The 15,694-nt window shown below is 37.1% G+C and overlaps 1 protein-coding gene across 2 annotated transcripts; it reads left to right on the top strand.

The window, feature by feature from the left end:
• The first annotated feature begins 1,632 nt into the window (after positions 1-1,632).
• Positions 1,633-15,584, top strand: LOC125813685 (SWI/SNF complex subunit SWI3A). Of its 2 annotated transcripts, none has more exons than XM_049493137.1 (7): positions 1,633-1,758; positions 1,847-2,442; positions 4,376-4,855; positions 5,082-5,239; positions 5,703-5,752; positions 14,517-14,680; positions 14,974-15,584. In XM_049493137.1, the coding sequence occupies exons 1-7, from the start codon at positions 1,686-1,688 to the stop codon at positions 15,172-15,174; spliced, it is 1,722 nt and encodes a 573-aa protein (XP_049349094.1). In that variant the 5' UTR covers positions 1,633-1,685; the 3' UTR covers positions 15,175-15,584. The 2 variants fall into 2 exon arrangements, with proteins under 2 accessions (XP_049349094.1, XP_049349095.1); XM_049493138.1 differs by having other exon boundaries at positions 1,660-1,758; positions 14,523-14,680.
• Positions 15,585-15,694: the final 110 nt, after the last annotated feature.

Raw genomic sequence — 15,694 nt, 5'->3', positions numbered from 1 at the left:
TTCTTCTTAAAATATTGAGATAAAATCCCAGCTTTAGCTCTCATGTTCTCAGAAGTCTCATAACATGTGTGTTCTTGATTTTAGGTTTTGATCTTAAAACCTTGATCTTTCCCATCCTTGTAAATCGAGCATCGAAAGGGACAATCAAGAACACAACAATAAGTAACTCTACCTTTGTCGCTTTTCTTTACTCTAATATCCCTCTTATTTGCAACAGCATAGAAGTCTATAACTTGTTTAGCTTCCTTGAGATTGCTAAAGGTCATACCATACTCCAAATCCTTGTACTTGTCTAATTTTTCATTGATATCAAGTTCTTTTTGCTTTTTATAACTCTCCAACTCTTCACTATCGTAGTCGCTAGACACAGTTTCACCATTTTCCTCTTCCTCACTACTATCACAATCTGTTCCAACTTCTATAACATTGTCACATTTATGGTAATGAATGATGTTTGGAACTAACCCAAGCTCCTCTTCATAGTTATCTACTGCAAAAAAGTTCACTACTTTGAAATTGTCAGATAATAAATTCTGAAGAGTTCTAATGCCTTCATCCCCCTCGATCACATAGAAACCACCAGATGGGGCTATAAATAGAAGCTGTCGTACTTCACTAAAAGCTAATTTTTCTTTAAATTCTCGACAGACATCAATGTAAGACAACAAGTCAACTTCGTAACCTCTCCATACGTGAATCAATTTTTTATGGTATACCAGTTGTGGTTTTCGAAACCATTGTCCCCTATAATTAAAAATCAGATCAACATGTTCAACCATTCTTGAATCGAGTCAATATGCAACACAACAAAAAAAGGAGAGAGCCCACATCAGACAATATTCAGTGTAATAAAATATAAAATATAATATGTATAAATAAAGCATATAATTGAGAAAAGACATGGACCCCCACTAGCAGTTAAAAACTCTAAATTAATGAAAACAGAGACAAATAAAAGAAAAGGGGCATGGACCACTGCAACTAACACAACGTAAACAAAGCATGAAAAGATTCAAAATACATGATTTTTAACATATACTCTGTAATGTAAAAGAGGAAAACATTACCTTAGTCGCAGAGTAATGAAATCAACTGAGCGAAAAATTGAAGAAACAAAAAAGTATCATCTGAAGAACATAACTAGAAGGTGTTGTGATTTGCAACCCTAAACCTTCATCCTCGGCGGCTGCTGCAAAAAAAATGGCTGAGAATCGTGCTAAAATGGAGTTCAAGGATATGTTAGGTTAATGTGTAAATGGGTTTGTGGGTGGGTTTTTGTCTTTTTTAGTATAGATGGGTCGGGTCGTTGGGATGGATTTAAAAAAAATAGGTGGACCAATAAGATGAAGCCATTTGTCTAATTTAATGACTCAACATTTGCCATGTCAGCCGGCTGTTAAAAAAGGGCAATTTTAAACCTTAAAAAAATGTTGAGGGCATTTTTAAATCAAAAGGTGGAAGGAGGGCATTTTTGAACCATTTGGAATACGTTAAGGGCATTTTTAACCCTTTTCCCAATTCGATATCATGGTTAAATGTTAATTTTTTTTTATAAACTCCGACTATATTTTAAATAGTGAGTCCTAAAAGGGCAATTTGTGCACTACCTCTTCTGCTGGCTGCTTGCATCATTTTTACATGGTGAAATTCCTCGTCGCCACTCAACAAATGCAGAGGTTTTAACAATGGACACATCTCGCTTGTATAAATCCTCCAATGAACCCACTCACGACCTTTATACAATCCCTAGTTACACCAGTAAGTTAAACCCACAATTCCCTTCTCTCTCTATTTGTCTGAAAATAGCTCTAATTTCTGCATTTTTCTTTGTGTGAATTGAAAAAAGGTTGGTTTTCTTGGCAAAGCATACATGAGGTGGAAAGGCTTTCATTGCGAGAATTCTTTGATGGCAGTTCGATTTCAAGGACACCCAGAATCTACAAAGAGTACAGGGACTACATGATTACCTCATACCGTGAGGATCCGACTCGAAGGCTTTCGTTTTCGGATATCCGGAAGTCGTTGGTGGGTGATATAAGTGTGCTACACAAGGTGTTTACCTTTTTGGAGAAGTGGGGTTTGATTAATTTTGACCCTAGTAATGCTGAAACGCCGGCTGCTATTGACGCTCCAGCGGAAGTGGATAAGGAGGATGAGAAGTGGAGGATTAGGGTTGAAGAAGGGGCCCCACATGGGGTTAGGGTTGTGGCAGCTCCTCATTCTTTGAAACCCCTTGCCCCGGTTCCTTCACCGGTTATCATAGGTGACAGAGGTGGTGGAAGGGGTAGGGGTGGTGGTACTGTGGATAATATACTAAAGTTTTCGCCTATGGCATCGTATTTGGATGTTTATGGGGAGTTGGTGGAGCAGCAGAAGAAGGAAAGTGTAGTCTGTGTGAGTTGTAAAGAACAGTGTGCTTCGGGTCATTATGAGTACAGCAAGGTATTTTGTGAGTTAGCTTGTGCAATTTCTCTCCATTCTTTTCTCTTTTACTTATTTACTTGATTACTAGTTAATACTATGTTTTAATTGCTATAGAGTGATAGAAGCACAGTTTGGTGTTCAAGAAATAGCCTTTTTAGCTCAAAATTGACACGAGAATTATATGATTAGGAATTAGAGCATGATATGGTGGATCCATTTGATTTTGTAAAAACATTGTGTATCCTGTGGACTTGGTAACTGGTTGTTTATTTTGTTTCTGTTTGCTTTTAGTAAGTGAGCCGTTGCAGAAAATCTTTGTTGAGAGGCCAGTCACAAAGTTTGTGAAAATGTATGGATAAGTACCCAAATTCCGTATCTTACGATGAGATGCAATGTATAGTTTGATTTTGTGTTTTCTCTTTTCTGTAGGTCAATGTTGGCGCTATTGTATATATAACAAAAGACAAAAAGTTGTTGGGAGATCTATTAAGCTTTAACCTCTAGGAACAAAATACTCTCTGATAAAGCTTTCTTTATCAATGTTCCTTTAGTTTTAGAAAACCTTACAAGGTGCTGCCTCTTCAAATCATAGACCACGTTTCTTTGTTTTGCACTTGCTTGTCAGTTTCTTACTGTATTTTCCATTTTAGATCGTTTAATAAATAAGATGTGTATGTCAGTAAATTGATGATTTTCCAAGTTGATCGGTAGTATATGTTTTGTATAGAATTAAGGAAAAAGGCATAAGTACCTCTTGAACTATGACCAAAGTTCTAGGGACACTCTTTATTTTTATAGTGGTCCTATTACCCCTGAACTATTTTAAAATTAATAAACACACCTTTGTAACGTATAGTCACATCTGTATTAAGCTGTGGATTACATGCACCTGTCACATCATTTTATCCCTTTTATTTTTCATTTTTTTCTCGTTTCTTCTTCGTTCTTTGTTGCTTTCCTTTGACTGGTAGCAACAAAATCTCCATGGAAGGCCCTCAAGCTTTCTCAGGCAGTTAAAACATCACCAAAATCAACTTTCTACTTCTTGTTATCATTTCTATCTCCATTTTCGCTTCTAAATTAACTAAATCCTCACCCAAATTCATTTCAAAGATCAGTCCTTTACAACCCAAGCGAAATGAATATCAAGCTTTCTCTCGCATAACCCATTGTCTAGAGAAAGAAAAATAACTCAAACTTATCAAAGTGGTTAGAAAGGTTTTAGTTTGCTATTTCAAATGTGATCGAGAAGGATTCCATTTTTCCCGGTGGAGAGAAGGTTTTTTGTTAGTGGAGTTTTGTGATTTGTCTATAGATCTGTGTTTCTTTTACTTTACATGTGTAACATTTTCTTAAAAGTGTGATTTGTATGTGTGTGAGAAAGAGGAAGATGATTAGTAGAATCAATGGATGGAAAAATGCCGGAAAAAATTTGATGACGACTTCTGTACGCGGTGAACTTGTGAGAAACTTAATTGTATTTCTAAAAAATGAGAACATAATAAAATTTGACTCATTCACAAAGAAAGAAAGGAAAATAATTAAGAAGATATCAACTTAAGTTGAATGTTAATCAATTTTGTGTACTAAATAGTTGTAAAAGTTGTCCAATTAAAATGGATATGTGCCCATAGTTATCAGATTTTAACTTATTTTTCTCCTTTCACATGCCTCCAAGAGAGTGAGAACACTCTTTGTGCCACCTTAGCACTGTAGGATATATTTTGTTACACTTTAAAATAGTTTGGGAGGGGGGGGGGGTTAAAAGGAAAGGTGTGTCCCTAGAACTTCGGTCATAGTTCAGGGGCATACTTATGCCTTTTTCCTAAAATTAAGTTATTAATGATGCCAAAAAATTAAAAAAAATGAAAATAACTTGAAATCTACAAGATTTGAAAATCGAGATATTCAGAATAGCAGCTGAGATTACTTTCTTTCTTGTTTTTGTCAGGATGCGAGCTCGAATTTATGTGAGAAGTGTTTTAAAAGTGGTAATTATGAAAAGAGCAAATTTGCAGATGAATTCAAGTTCATGGATGGTGCGAATCCAAAAGCCAACTGGACGGAAGCCGAAACTTTACTCCTATTAGAATCTGTACTGAAGCATGGTGATGACTGGGATCTTGTTACTCAAAATGTCAAAACAAAGAGTAAGCTGGATTGTATCTCCAAGCTTATACAGTTGCCATTTGGGGATCTTATGCTTGGTTCTATTCATAAAAAGCTTAATTTTTTGGACAAGAATTGTGAGGTAAGGGGCGTGGATCAAGCTCAACCTGCAATAAGTGAGTCTCGAGAAACTCCTGGAAATCAATCTCATGAGCAGAACCAGGAGCGTCAACAGAATGGAAATGCTGAATGCGAAACCCCTGCTCTCAAGAAAATACGCAGGGCTCCAATTTCAGAAGACAGTAGTTTCCTGATGAAACAGGTTCACATGCTTCTGTTACATTGGACTATTTCTTTTATGACTCAGCTATAAATGGATTTTTTGTGACTGTTTTAAACATTCTAAGATGTGGAAAAAAAAGTTAGATTTGCGGTTTGGTAAGTAAATTACTGAAACGTGATGGGAATTTGGTCTTGAGGTCATCTTGCTTAATCCCACTTCCAGTATTTATTGGTCTTGTAAACGATACGTGGTCTGTAATCTTCAGGTAGCTCACATTTCTGGTGCTGTTGGTCCACATATCACAGCATCTGCAGCTGAGGCTGCTGTTACAGCCCTTTGCTATGAGAATCAGTGTTCAACGGACATTTTTGATGGAGATGATAATGGATTGGGATCAATTGCTGATATCAGTGAGACAGAGAGGTAATTAGTACTCCCTGTGTCCTTTTTTGTCGGGATATATATATATAGAATACTCCATCCGTTTGCAGATGTCAGTCTATCTGTCTCCTTTCCAGAAATGGTTAGTTCTATTCCAGAAGTACCATTCCCTTTATAAGCTATTTAGAACATGTGAATATATTGGGCTTCCTTAATAATAATTTAGAGAGGGTAATTTTGAACAGTACATCAGGATCTCTTTTCTTCAATTGTTTAAAAAAGTGTAAAGGTGATAAATAATATGGGACAAAGAGAGTATGTACTATCGACTTCTTGTGCAAATTTGTTCAGTCTTTGTGCAGTTCATCCTGTATAATTCTCTGTTATGTATGTTCACCATGCTTATGTTTGTATCTTGCTATAGCTATGTCTTGGCTTAATTATCATTACAGAGTTATACATTTAGTTTCTCTTTTAGCATGAAAGTGAATTGTCTTATTTTCAGGACAAGTCAAGTTGTAGGTGCTGAAGGGGAAGAAAAGCACGCCAGATCAGGTATTTTCCATGATAGGCATCATTTTGTGTCTTTAACTTCCAATCCAAGTATCAGACTGCAGCAACTGCTAAAAGTTTTGTTCATGGTGATCACCTGCAGTCATGTATCCACATGTAAATGTGGTTATGATTTTTTTTTTTATAAGGAAACTGGTACTGTTGTATTCCTCAGCATATCCTTAATGCTGGAGACCTCCAAAAGAAAGATAAAGAGAAACAAAAGAAAGACTAGTTACAGTGCTCCTGGAAATTCTATAAGTAGATCTACTTCTTCTATACATTGTTCTTTACACCAAAAATAAAAAAACTATTATACATTCCATTTCACTTTCTGGACAGAATTGGACCTATCTTCAAAACACCTTCCATTCCTTTCTTTCCACATTGACCACCAAATAAATGAAGGAATAATTCTCCATCATTTCTTTTGACTCTTGTCCCCCCCCCCCCCCCCCACACACACACTCACACACACACACCAACAACTCAACTCAGTAGATGTGCTCTGACATGGTTCATTTAACCTTTTTGAGGCTATAGAAAAATGCCCATATCTGAGCTGTGAATCTACAACGGAGAAACAAGTGGTTGTTTGTTTCCCCTGTTTCATTGCACAGAAAAAGAGAGACTACAGGGAACTCCCTTTTCTGGAGCACTTCATGAGTTGGCAAGCCCTCTTTGCTATCAACCAAGTGAAACATTTTACTTGAATTGGTGCTATGATTTTCCAGATTTTCCTCCAAAGTTCTGGGTTGCCCATTTCCTGCCCGTTGGTGCTCTTTTAATACACTCTTTGTGAGAAATATATGAGAAAAATATTATTGAATTGTTGTTATGTCTACATTATTACATTGAGATCCTATTTATAGACACTAGAATACAATCCTTTACCAAGTAGGATACTATTTACTATTCCTATTCCTATTTGTGTTCCTATTCTAAATAGGATTGTATAAACCTATTCCTATTCTAATAGGATTGTGTAAACCTATTCCTATTCTAATAGGATTGTATAAACCTATTCCTATTCTAATAGGATTGTGTAAACCTATTCCTATTCTAATAGGATTGTATAAACGTTTTCCTATTCTAATACTCCCCCTCAAGCTAGTGCATACAATTCATGTACCTTAGCTTGTTACATATGTAATTAATACGAGGACCAACGAGGGGCTTGAGGGGCTTGGTGAGATATCTGCAAGTTGATCAGTCACAAAATTGACAATCAATCTCAATGTGCTTGTCTTCTCATTAAATACTGGATTTGATGCATAATGTCAGTCAATCTCAACGTGCTTAATCTTCTCATGAAATACTGAATTTGATGCATAATGTGGATAAAACACAGAGCGATAAAATTACAGTGTTGAACTTCCCAATCCAAACTTGCAAAGACTGTTTCAGACCATAAAGTCACTCACATAATCGACATACAAGACTTTTAAACTCCCCCTGAGCAACAAAGTGCTCAAAATCTAGTATAAAGTATATGGATCTTGTTGGAATCAATAGACGAGTTGATATTAAACAAGAAAGTCACCAAAAAATTGACCAGAACATGCTCATATGTCGGAGCATTAGATTTGATGGCTAAAAGTGGTCATAATCTAAAAAATAAAATTATATGGGTATGGTCGGAATGATGTCATGACCCAACTAGAAAATAGAAATTATATATGATAGTTCAAATTGATGGAACGACCTCATTGAAAAAGAGAAATAATATGGGTAGGGTCGGAATGATGGCACGACCCTACTGAAAAAGAAAAATTATACGGGTAGGGTTGGAATGATGGCACAACCCTATGTAAATTAGATTTGAGGAGTCACCGGAAAGACGAATGGAACTATGCAATCAAATCTAAGGAGTCACTGAAAAGACACGTGATGCTATGCAACTCAGATATGGGGAAATAGTTTGAAAAAATCCACGGTACTACACAAATTAAATATGAAAAGTAGTTCGGAGAGATGCACGGTGCTACGCAAATCAGATATGCAAAAAAAGTCAGTCACCGAAGGATGGCACAGTGCTACACAAATTATATATGAAAAAGTAGTCACTGGAATGATGACACAGTGCTACACAAATTAGATATGAGAAAATAGTCACATGAAAGATACATGGTGGTGACCCAACTTTTGCTAACATAATCATTGGCCAGACAGGCAACATATATGGGTGCCACCCACCGGCAGTGGAAACTCTTTGATTTTCTACTAAGATTTTAGATGCTCTGATACCATGTGAGAAATATATGAGAAAAATATTATTGAATTGTTGTTGTGTCTACATTATTACATTGAGATCCTATTTATAGACACTAGAATACAATCCTTTACCAAGTAAGATACTATTTACTATTCCTATTCCTATTCCTTTACTAAATAGAATTGTATAAACCTATTCCTATTTTAATAGGATTGTGTAAACCTATTCCTATTCTAATAGGATTGTATAAACCTATTCCTATTCTAACAACTCTATTGACAGAAATAGCTCCATCACTGCTATGTTTCCATTTCAACTTCTCATGCTCAGTAGGGGTGGCTATGAAACCTTCAATGCCCTTCAATTAATCTGCCACTCTTTCTATCTCCCAGTCGTTCAAATACCTTCGGAAACTTAAATTCTTTACTTGAGGGCTTCAGCATCCATATACAATAGCACCTGGGTTGTTGCACAGTAAGAATAAATCAGGATATGAATCCTTTATAGCAGACTGACCATTCCAGGCCTCCATCCAAAAACCAATCCTTCTACCATTGCCCTCTTTAATGCAAGTGTTTACTTCCAAATTTGTCCACAGGGCTCTGACTGGTTTCAATACCCCTACTCCATAGGTGTTGGTTACCATTTTTGTGTAGCAAGTGCTTGTCTGCCCATACTTTTTTTTTTTTTGATGAAGTAAGTAGATTCATTTCAAGGCATCAAGAAGATGCAAGCTTTACAAGCATAGATCAGTTAAGCTCACAAAAAAAGGATTTGTAGCCTCTTTCTAAGCTATAGAGCTAACAAAATCCAAGAAGAGTTCTAAATTATTTACAGGGGTCAATTTGGACCAACTAAAAAGGCTAACTAGACATCTGCCTCGCAAATGATGTCTAGAAGGCTAACTTGTCTGCCCATACTTGCACTGGATGACTTCTTTCAATAAGGCTTGATCTTCACAATTATACGTCGGCGTCCACAACCACTTCATCATTAGGAAACTAGTATTTTGTAGCCTCAAATTTCTAATTGCCAGCCCATCCTACTCTTTGGTCAGCTGAGTTGTTTGCCAGTTCACTAGGTTATACCCCCGCCTTCCTTACTGCCGTGCTATAGAAAGTCCCTCCTCAATTTGTCAAGTTTCTTCATCCCCTTGGTTGGTAAAGGGAATAAGGACATTACATAAGTTGGTATTGAGTCCAGGAGACTAGGACAAGATTGATCAAAGTAAGTCCCCCCCCCCCTTAAAGACAGATATTGTGTTTTCTATCTCTTTCTCAGTTTTATCCTCTGTACCATTCCAGATCTCCAAGGCTTTATGATTGTTCCCTAGTGACATGCCAAGATAGAAAGTTGGGAAGTATTCTACTTTGCAGTCCAGTATATTAGCCAGAACCTGCACTTGGGCCAATTTTCTTGTTTGGGAAAATACTACTCTTCCTAGTTCCTCCGGTTGACACTCAGGCCAGATGATGCTTCAAAAACCAGCAGCATCAGTCTGATGAATATGATTTGCTCGATCATTGGCTCAAAATATATCACAATGCCATCTGCATCATCTAGTTGTACCAAAGAAAATACAAGTTCCTAACAAGGGTGACTGAAGAGAAGGAATTCCCGAAAATTGTGACAAGGGATTATAAGACTGTTTGATCTTTTATTTTTTCCACTTCAACTGTAGTAAGTGGATTACCACAAATAAAATTGGTTGAAAAGCCGAGGAAGAACGGTTCGAATTTGCCAAGAATTGTGGGAATGGTTGTTTGAAGTGGTAGGAGCATTACAAATGTGTGGAGAGAATGCTGATGGTGGAGTGAGAAATAATTTTTATTTTGTTTGGAGAAAAGGACGGTTTTAAAAGCAGTGGTTTGCGCTTGTGGGGTCAACCTTTCGAGTTGGCAGTTGGAGGTACCTCAATTTTCCACGCTAGTAAGGTCAGGCGTGGTTGGTGGGGTTGATTTCACTCATTTCCTTTTCTCTCTTAATTAGTTTAATCCATCCAATTAACCATGTTTTTGTTGGTGTATTAACTATTAAGTTTGTGATGATCTACATAGTTAAGAGGACTTACCATGGTGTATGTTATTCAGAGGACAAAGTATTGATCTACAAGACATGCAAAAGAGTTAATGATAGACTGGAGATATGGAGACAAACCATAAAATCTAAAGGCTTTAAGGTGAGCAGAACTAAAACAAAGTACATGAAGTGCACATTCAGTGTTGCATCACTGGAGGCAGATGGGAAAGTGAGGATTGATATGGAAGTCATCCTCAAGAGAGGAAGCTTCAAGTATCTTAGGGCTATAATCAAAGGAATGGGGAGATCGACAAGAATGTCACACATCGTATTAGAGCAGAGTGGATGAAATGGAGGCTCACATTCGCTGACCTATTTGATAAGAACACATCACCGAGATGTAAAGGTAAGTTCTATAGAGGGGTTGTTAAACCGATCATGTTGTACGGGGTGGAACATTGGCTAGTCAAGAACTCGCACATTCAGAAGATGAGGATAGCTAAGGCCCTCTGAAATGAGGATGGTTAGATGGATATGCAAATATACTTGAAGAGACGTGATTAGGAACAAAGATATATGAAGCAAAGTGGGAGTAACCGCTGTGGTGGACAAGATGCAGGAGGCAAGGTTGAGATGGTTCGAACATATAAAAAGGAGGAGCACAAATGCCTCAATGAGGAGGTGTGAGAGGTTAGTGGTGATAGGTTTGAAGAGAGATGATTAGATAGGACATGACACATTTTCAACTCACCGAGGACATGACCCTAGATAAAAGAGCATTGAGGTCGAAGATTAGGGTAAACAGTTAGTAGGTTGTAGAGTGTTCTCTCTTTACAGTGGTAGAGCAGGGTTCTAGCCTAGTCTGGAGCATCTATTTGTTCCTTTATCAGTATTATTACCATTATGCTAGCATTCTCTTACGGTTCGATTTTATTACTATTGATGTTTCTTTTACTTTGGTTATCTTTAATATTTGTACGGTAAGTACTTCTCGTTCTTCAATATTTTCATCACAACTTCTACTCTTCCATTTCTTTTAAATCATTTTCCAATAAACGATTTTTTTGAGCCGAGGGTTTATTGAAAACAACCTCTTCTACCCACAAAGGTAGGGGTAAGGTCTGTGTACACCTACCTTCCCCAGACCCAACTTGTGGGAATATACTACGTATGTTGTTGTAGCGGCATAAACAGATGACAGATCTCCAGGTTTTCACTCCCCGTGGATTCAATCTTATCCTGTCAACCATCTGTTTCGTAATGCAACCCTCATAATACTGTTGAATCCTTCCATAACTAGAACGAAAAAAACATACAGGTTCTCCATCAACAAACACTGAAAACTTAACATATTTAATGCAAAAAGCAATCCATTTCATCCATCTATCTCCAAAACCTATCTGTCAGAGGATGTTCATCAGAAAATTCTAGTTTACATGGTCATCGGCTTTCTTTATATCCAACTTACACATGACACCAGAGAGATCACCTCTCAACCTTGAGTCCACACATTCACTAGCAATGAGAGCTGCATCCAATTTGTCTCTCCTTAATAAAGGCCATCTGATGTTTATTGACTAAATTGCTCACCACCTTCTTCAGTCTCTCTGCCAAGATTTTTGTAATGATCTTGTAGACCCCACTGATGAGACTTCTTGGCCTAACGTCTCTTAAATTTGTTGACCCTACTTTCTTTGGAATGAGAGCTACATAAGTAGCATTATCAAAGCTTTTCTCAAGCACTTGATGAGAATGGAAATATTGTGAAGTGTTCTTGATGTCCTCCTTCAACAAATCCCAAATACTCTGGAAGAAGCTCATTGGAAAACGATCTGGGCCAGGTGCCTTATCTGAGGCAGTCTTATGCTCTCAAGAATTTCCTCATGTACAAATTCTCTTTGAAGCCACTCCTGATATTCATTAGAGATAACTGTTGCCCCTTGTAAATGAAGATCAAGGTCTCCACCCTTCAGTCTCCTTATATAACTTCTGTTAAAAATTCTGGATGGATCCTTTGTTTCAGCAGGGTCAGTAATTAAAACTCCATCAACTTCCGGTGAGTCTATGGTATTGAACCTTTGTGGGCTTTTGCTATTCTGTGGAAATATTTAGTGTTCTCATCACCATTCTTCAGCCACTGCACCTTAGATCTGTGTCTCCAAGCCAGTTGAGTTTCTTGAAGTAGTTCATCATCAGAGACCTCTTTTGGCTACTTCTTCCAACTCCATAGCCAGTTGAGTTTCTTGAAGTAGTTCATCATCAGAGACCTCTGATCTTGAATGTTCTCCAGATTCATAATTTGATTTAGCAATTCATCCATTTCAACTTCCCTTTAAGAAGTTTCAACTTTGTGGCTAGCACATAAGTAGGTCTGCCAAACACTGAGAAAGAGCTCAACCATATCTTCTTTTTATCCTTGAAACCTTCAACTTCCAACCACTGGTTTTCAAATTTAAAGTAATGCTTGAACTCCCAGAGTCCCAGTCACCACCAATTCAATATGATAGGATTGTGATCTGATCCTATTTTGGCATCAAATTCTGTTTGATCGAAAGAAAAATTTCCTCCCATTCTGTTGATACAAAAACCTGTTGGTTCTGGAAACACTCGTGTGATTTCCCCCCTTCTCCAAGTGTAAAATCCTCCAAACAAGGGAGGATCCAGAAAACTCAAGATCATCAATCCATGTTGAAAATTCAGTCATTGCACCAGAGATCCTGTGACACTTTGTTCTATCTGCCGGATACCTTGTGACATTATAGTCACCACAGATTTCCCAAGGTCCCTCATACATCCCCCTTATACCTGATAGCTCCACCACAGCTCCCTCCTCTTCCTTCTATCATAGTCTGCATGTAGGATGACAATGGGGCGGGGTGGGTTTGGCTTTTTGTGGGGTGGGGAGGGTTGAAACTTTTTTTAAGGGATGTAGTGCGGGTGGGTGTGTGTGGGTTGCAGAAATTTCAACTCCATCTCATAATATATGTTTTGCGCTTTCTTCCATTAGTTTAGAAGAAACAATTTGTGCACGAGTCAAATAATTCTTTTTGTTTCACCAATTAAAATGTGGGATTTTTGTTTAGCAAGGATTTCTGTTTGTTAATTGATAACAGAAAGAACTTTTTAAATGATCTGCCTAGTGCCGGTAAAATGAGCCCACATTTTAGCGACCAGCCCATATTTTAATGGATTGGATGAGTGACTTTTTACATGGGTAAAATATGGGTTGATACCCATATTCAACCCATAAAAATATGGGTAAACTATGGGTAAAATATGGGTATGTATGAATTAGCCAAATGGGTTAAGCTTCTAACTTTAATTCACTCAAAATTCATGATATCACTAAAAAAATTGTAACTTCTCTTCTTCCTTTTTAGGGATAAGGGTTTGAAAAATACCCCAACTTTGGTCGGATTTGCTGTTGCGATACTAAACTTTCACGAGGACAATACCGCATTTTAAACATATATATTTGCCCACGTGGACATAAAAAATAATGCAAAATTATAAATAGTAATGTGTCCACGTGGACACATATATACCTTTAAAATACACTATTAAATAGTTCAGGGGGTAAAAAATACGGTATTAAATAGTCTAGAGAGGTAATAGGTCCTTATGAAAGTTTAGTATCGCAACAACAAATCCGACCAAAGTTGGGGTATTTTTCAGACCCTTATCCCTCCTTTTTATGTTCTTCTATAAAACTAATTATTTTTCTCTATAATTGAAAATATGAAGTCTTTGGTCCTCCAAAAATATATATGTTAAATGTACATTTCTTTTGTTAATTATAATTATATTTTTTTATTTGTTTAATTTTATATTGGATAATAAATTATAGTGTAAAATAAGCAAATCACGTATTAGTATTGACATTGCTTAAAGTGCATTAAGCATGTTTTAGTCCTAAACTGCAACTATTCATTTACTTTGAAATTAAAAATATTTTCCCCTTGTTATTACATAAATTTATTTTATATTGAAAAGTTAGGATTTTTTTTTTTGACTTTTACCCCAATAAAACTAAATGAAGCATTTTCAACATTTTTCATCTAAAAAAAGACTAAAATATTTTCTCCATGTTGAATTCTTAAGTAGAGTACTATTTACTCATGAAAATATGGGTAAACTAGTATTTTACCCAACCCATTTGTTACCCATATCAAATATGGGTGGGTTGAATTATTACCCATTTTCAACCCGCCCATTTGCCATCACTAGATCTGCCTGAGAACTTTGAAGTTCTCTTCATAATGATGATAAACTTTTGGTTTAGCAGCCTTGCACTGCAAAGTTCCAAGCAAAATTAATCAATTTAATTGTTATAGAGTCACATGAAATTAATAGATGTTTCATTTTGTTGTTGCAACATGGTGAAAAGACAATTTTTTTTTAATGTCAAACTTAGTTAAGAAAGAAAAAAAAATATGCGGGGCAGGTTGGTATCTTCGCGGGTTTGCCCTGCCCCGCCTCATTGCCATCCTATCTGCATGGACTAATTAACTTTGTGATTCCATTGTCTTGCAGAAACAGAAGTGGAAGTCTCTCAGAGGAATAGTATATCACTAACTTTACGTATGAGGGCCGCAACTGCTACTGCTATAGGTGCTGCTGCTGCTCATGCCAAATTGTTGGCCAATCAGGAAGAGAGAGAAATAGAATATCTGGTTTCTACTTTGGTTGAAGCACAGGTGAGTTTATGGTTTCGCTTATACTAATGGTGAACTTAGAACAAACTTCAGGGTGAAAGGAAAGAAATGGAACAAGTTTTTTCGAAAAAAGCAAAAATAAATGATAGAAGGGTCAGGAAAAGAGCCCAAGAGCTTCCATCATGTTTGGAGAAGTCTCAACACTTCTGCCTTGTTATCCTCTGCTTCTGTACATCTTCTCATTTCTAGCTTCTAAAGTTCATGGTACTTCAGTTCTTCCCTCAATATCCTTGGTTGGCTTGGCTTGGCTTATTTTTCTTTCTACTTTTATGAAGGTGAAGAAGTTGAAACGCAAAATGAAACATGTTGAAGCTCTGAACCTGATGATGGAGAAGCAGCATGGCCAAATGAAGGATCTAGAAGAGTCTTTAGTTACGGAGAGAATGGACGTCTTGCAGAAGATATTTAATTCCGGGGTATCTAGATGGAGGGATCATGCTTCGGTTAAATCTCAAAGCAGCACCAGCAGCATATAACTTGACGTTTCTTGAATTGCATATACAGTGTTGTTGTAGAGAACTCACCATTAGTTAGCTTCTTCAGATATTCTCCTGATGATGATTGTCAATATGTGCTGGCCTGGTTTATACTTCAGGTGCTTACTTCTGCAGTTCAGTTGAATTCTATGTTGCTCGGACTCTTCAAAAATTTCAACTGGTGCGTGTCGGATTTGCCAAAAGTAGTGCATTTTTGGAGAGTCCGACACGGGTGCGGCATCAAAAGTGAAGAGTCCGCGCTTGAATTGCACTCCTTTTTCTAAACTTCATTATTAACTATAGCATTTCACATTAATTACTTTGCACCGTTTCCTTGTTCCTTACTATGTTTTCTTCACTATCTCCTTCCTCTTCCCTTGTGTGAGGGTCTTTCAGAAACAACTTATGTACCTCCCCGTGGTAAGGTATGTGTACATTCTACTCTCCCCATCCCTGCATGTGAGATTGTATTGGGTATGTTGTTGTTACTTACGACCAAATAAGACTAGATTTATATACT

Source organism: Solanum verrucosum, unplaced genomic scaffold, assembly GCF_900185275.1.
Source record: "Solanum verrucosum unplaced genomic scaffold, falcon-dt-bn FXZP01000205.1, whole genome shotgun sequence".
Taxonomy (NCBI): domain Eukaryota; kingdom Viridiplantae; phylum Streptophyta; class Magnoliopsida; order Solanales; family Solanaceae; genus Solanum; species Solanum verrucosum.
This window is presented reverse-complemented; position numbering and strand designations above follow the sequence as displayed.

What these genes read in the sequence shown, in the direction of transcription:
- LOC125813685 (XM_049493137.1), top strand. Translation starts at nt 1,686, where the DNA reads ATGGACACATCTCGCTTGTATAAATCCTCCAATGAACCCACTCACGAC. An exon ending in TACAATCCCTAGTTACACCA is followed by an intron (nt 1,759 to 1,846) that starts GTAAGTTAAACC and finishes AATTGAAAAAAG; the next exon opens with GTTGGTTTTCTTGGCAAAGC. An exon ending in CTACTTTGGTTGAAGCACAG is followed by an intron (nt 14,681 to 14,973) that starts GTGAGTTTATGG and finishes ACTTTTATGAAG; the next exon opens with GTGAAGAAGTTGAAACGCAA.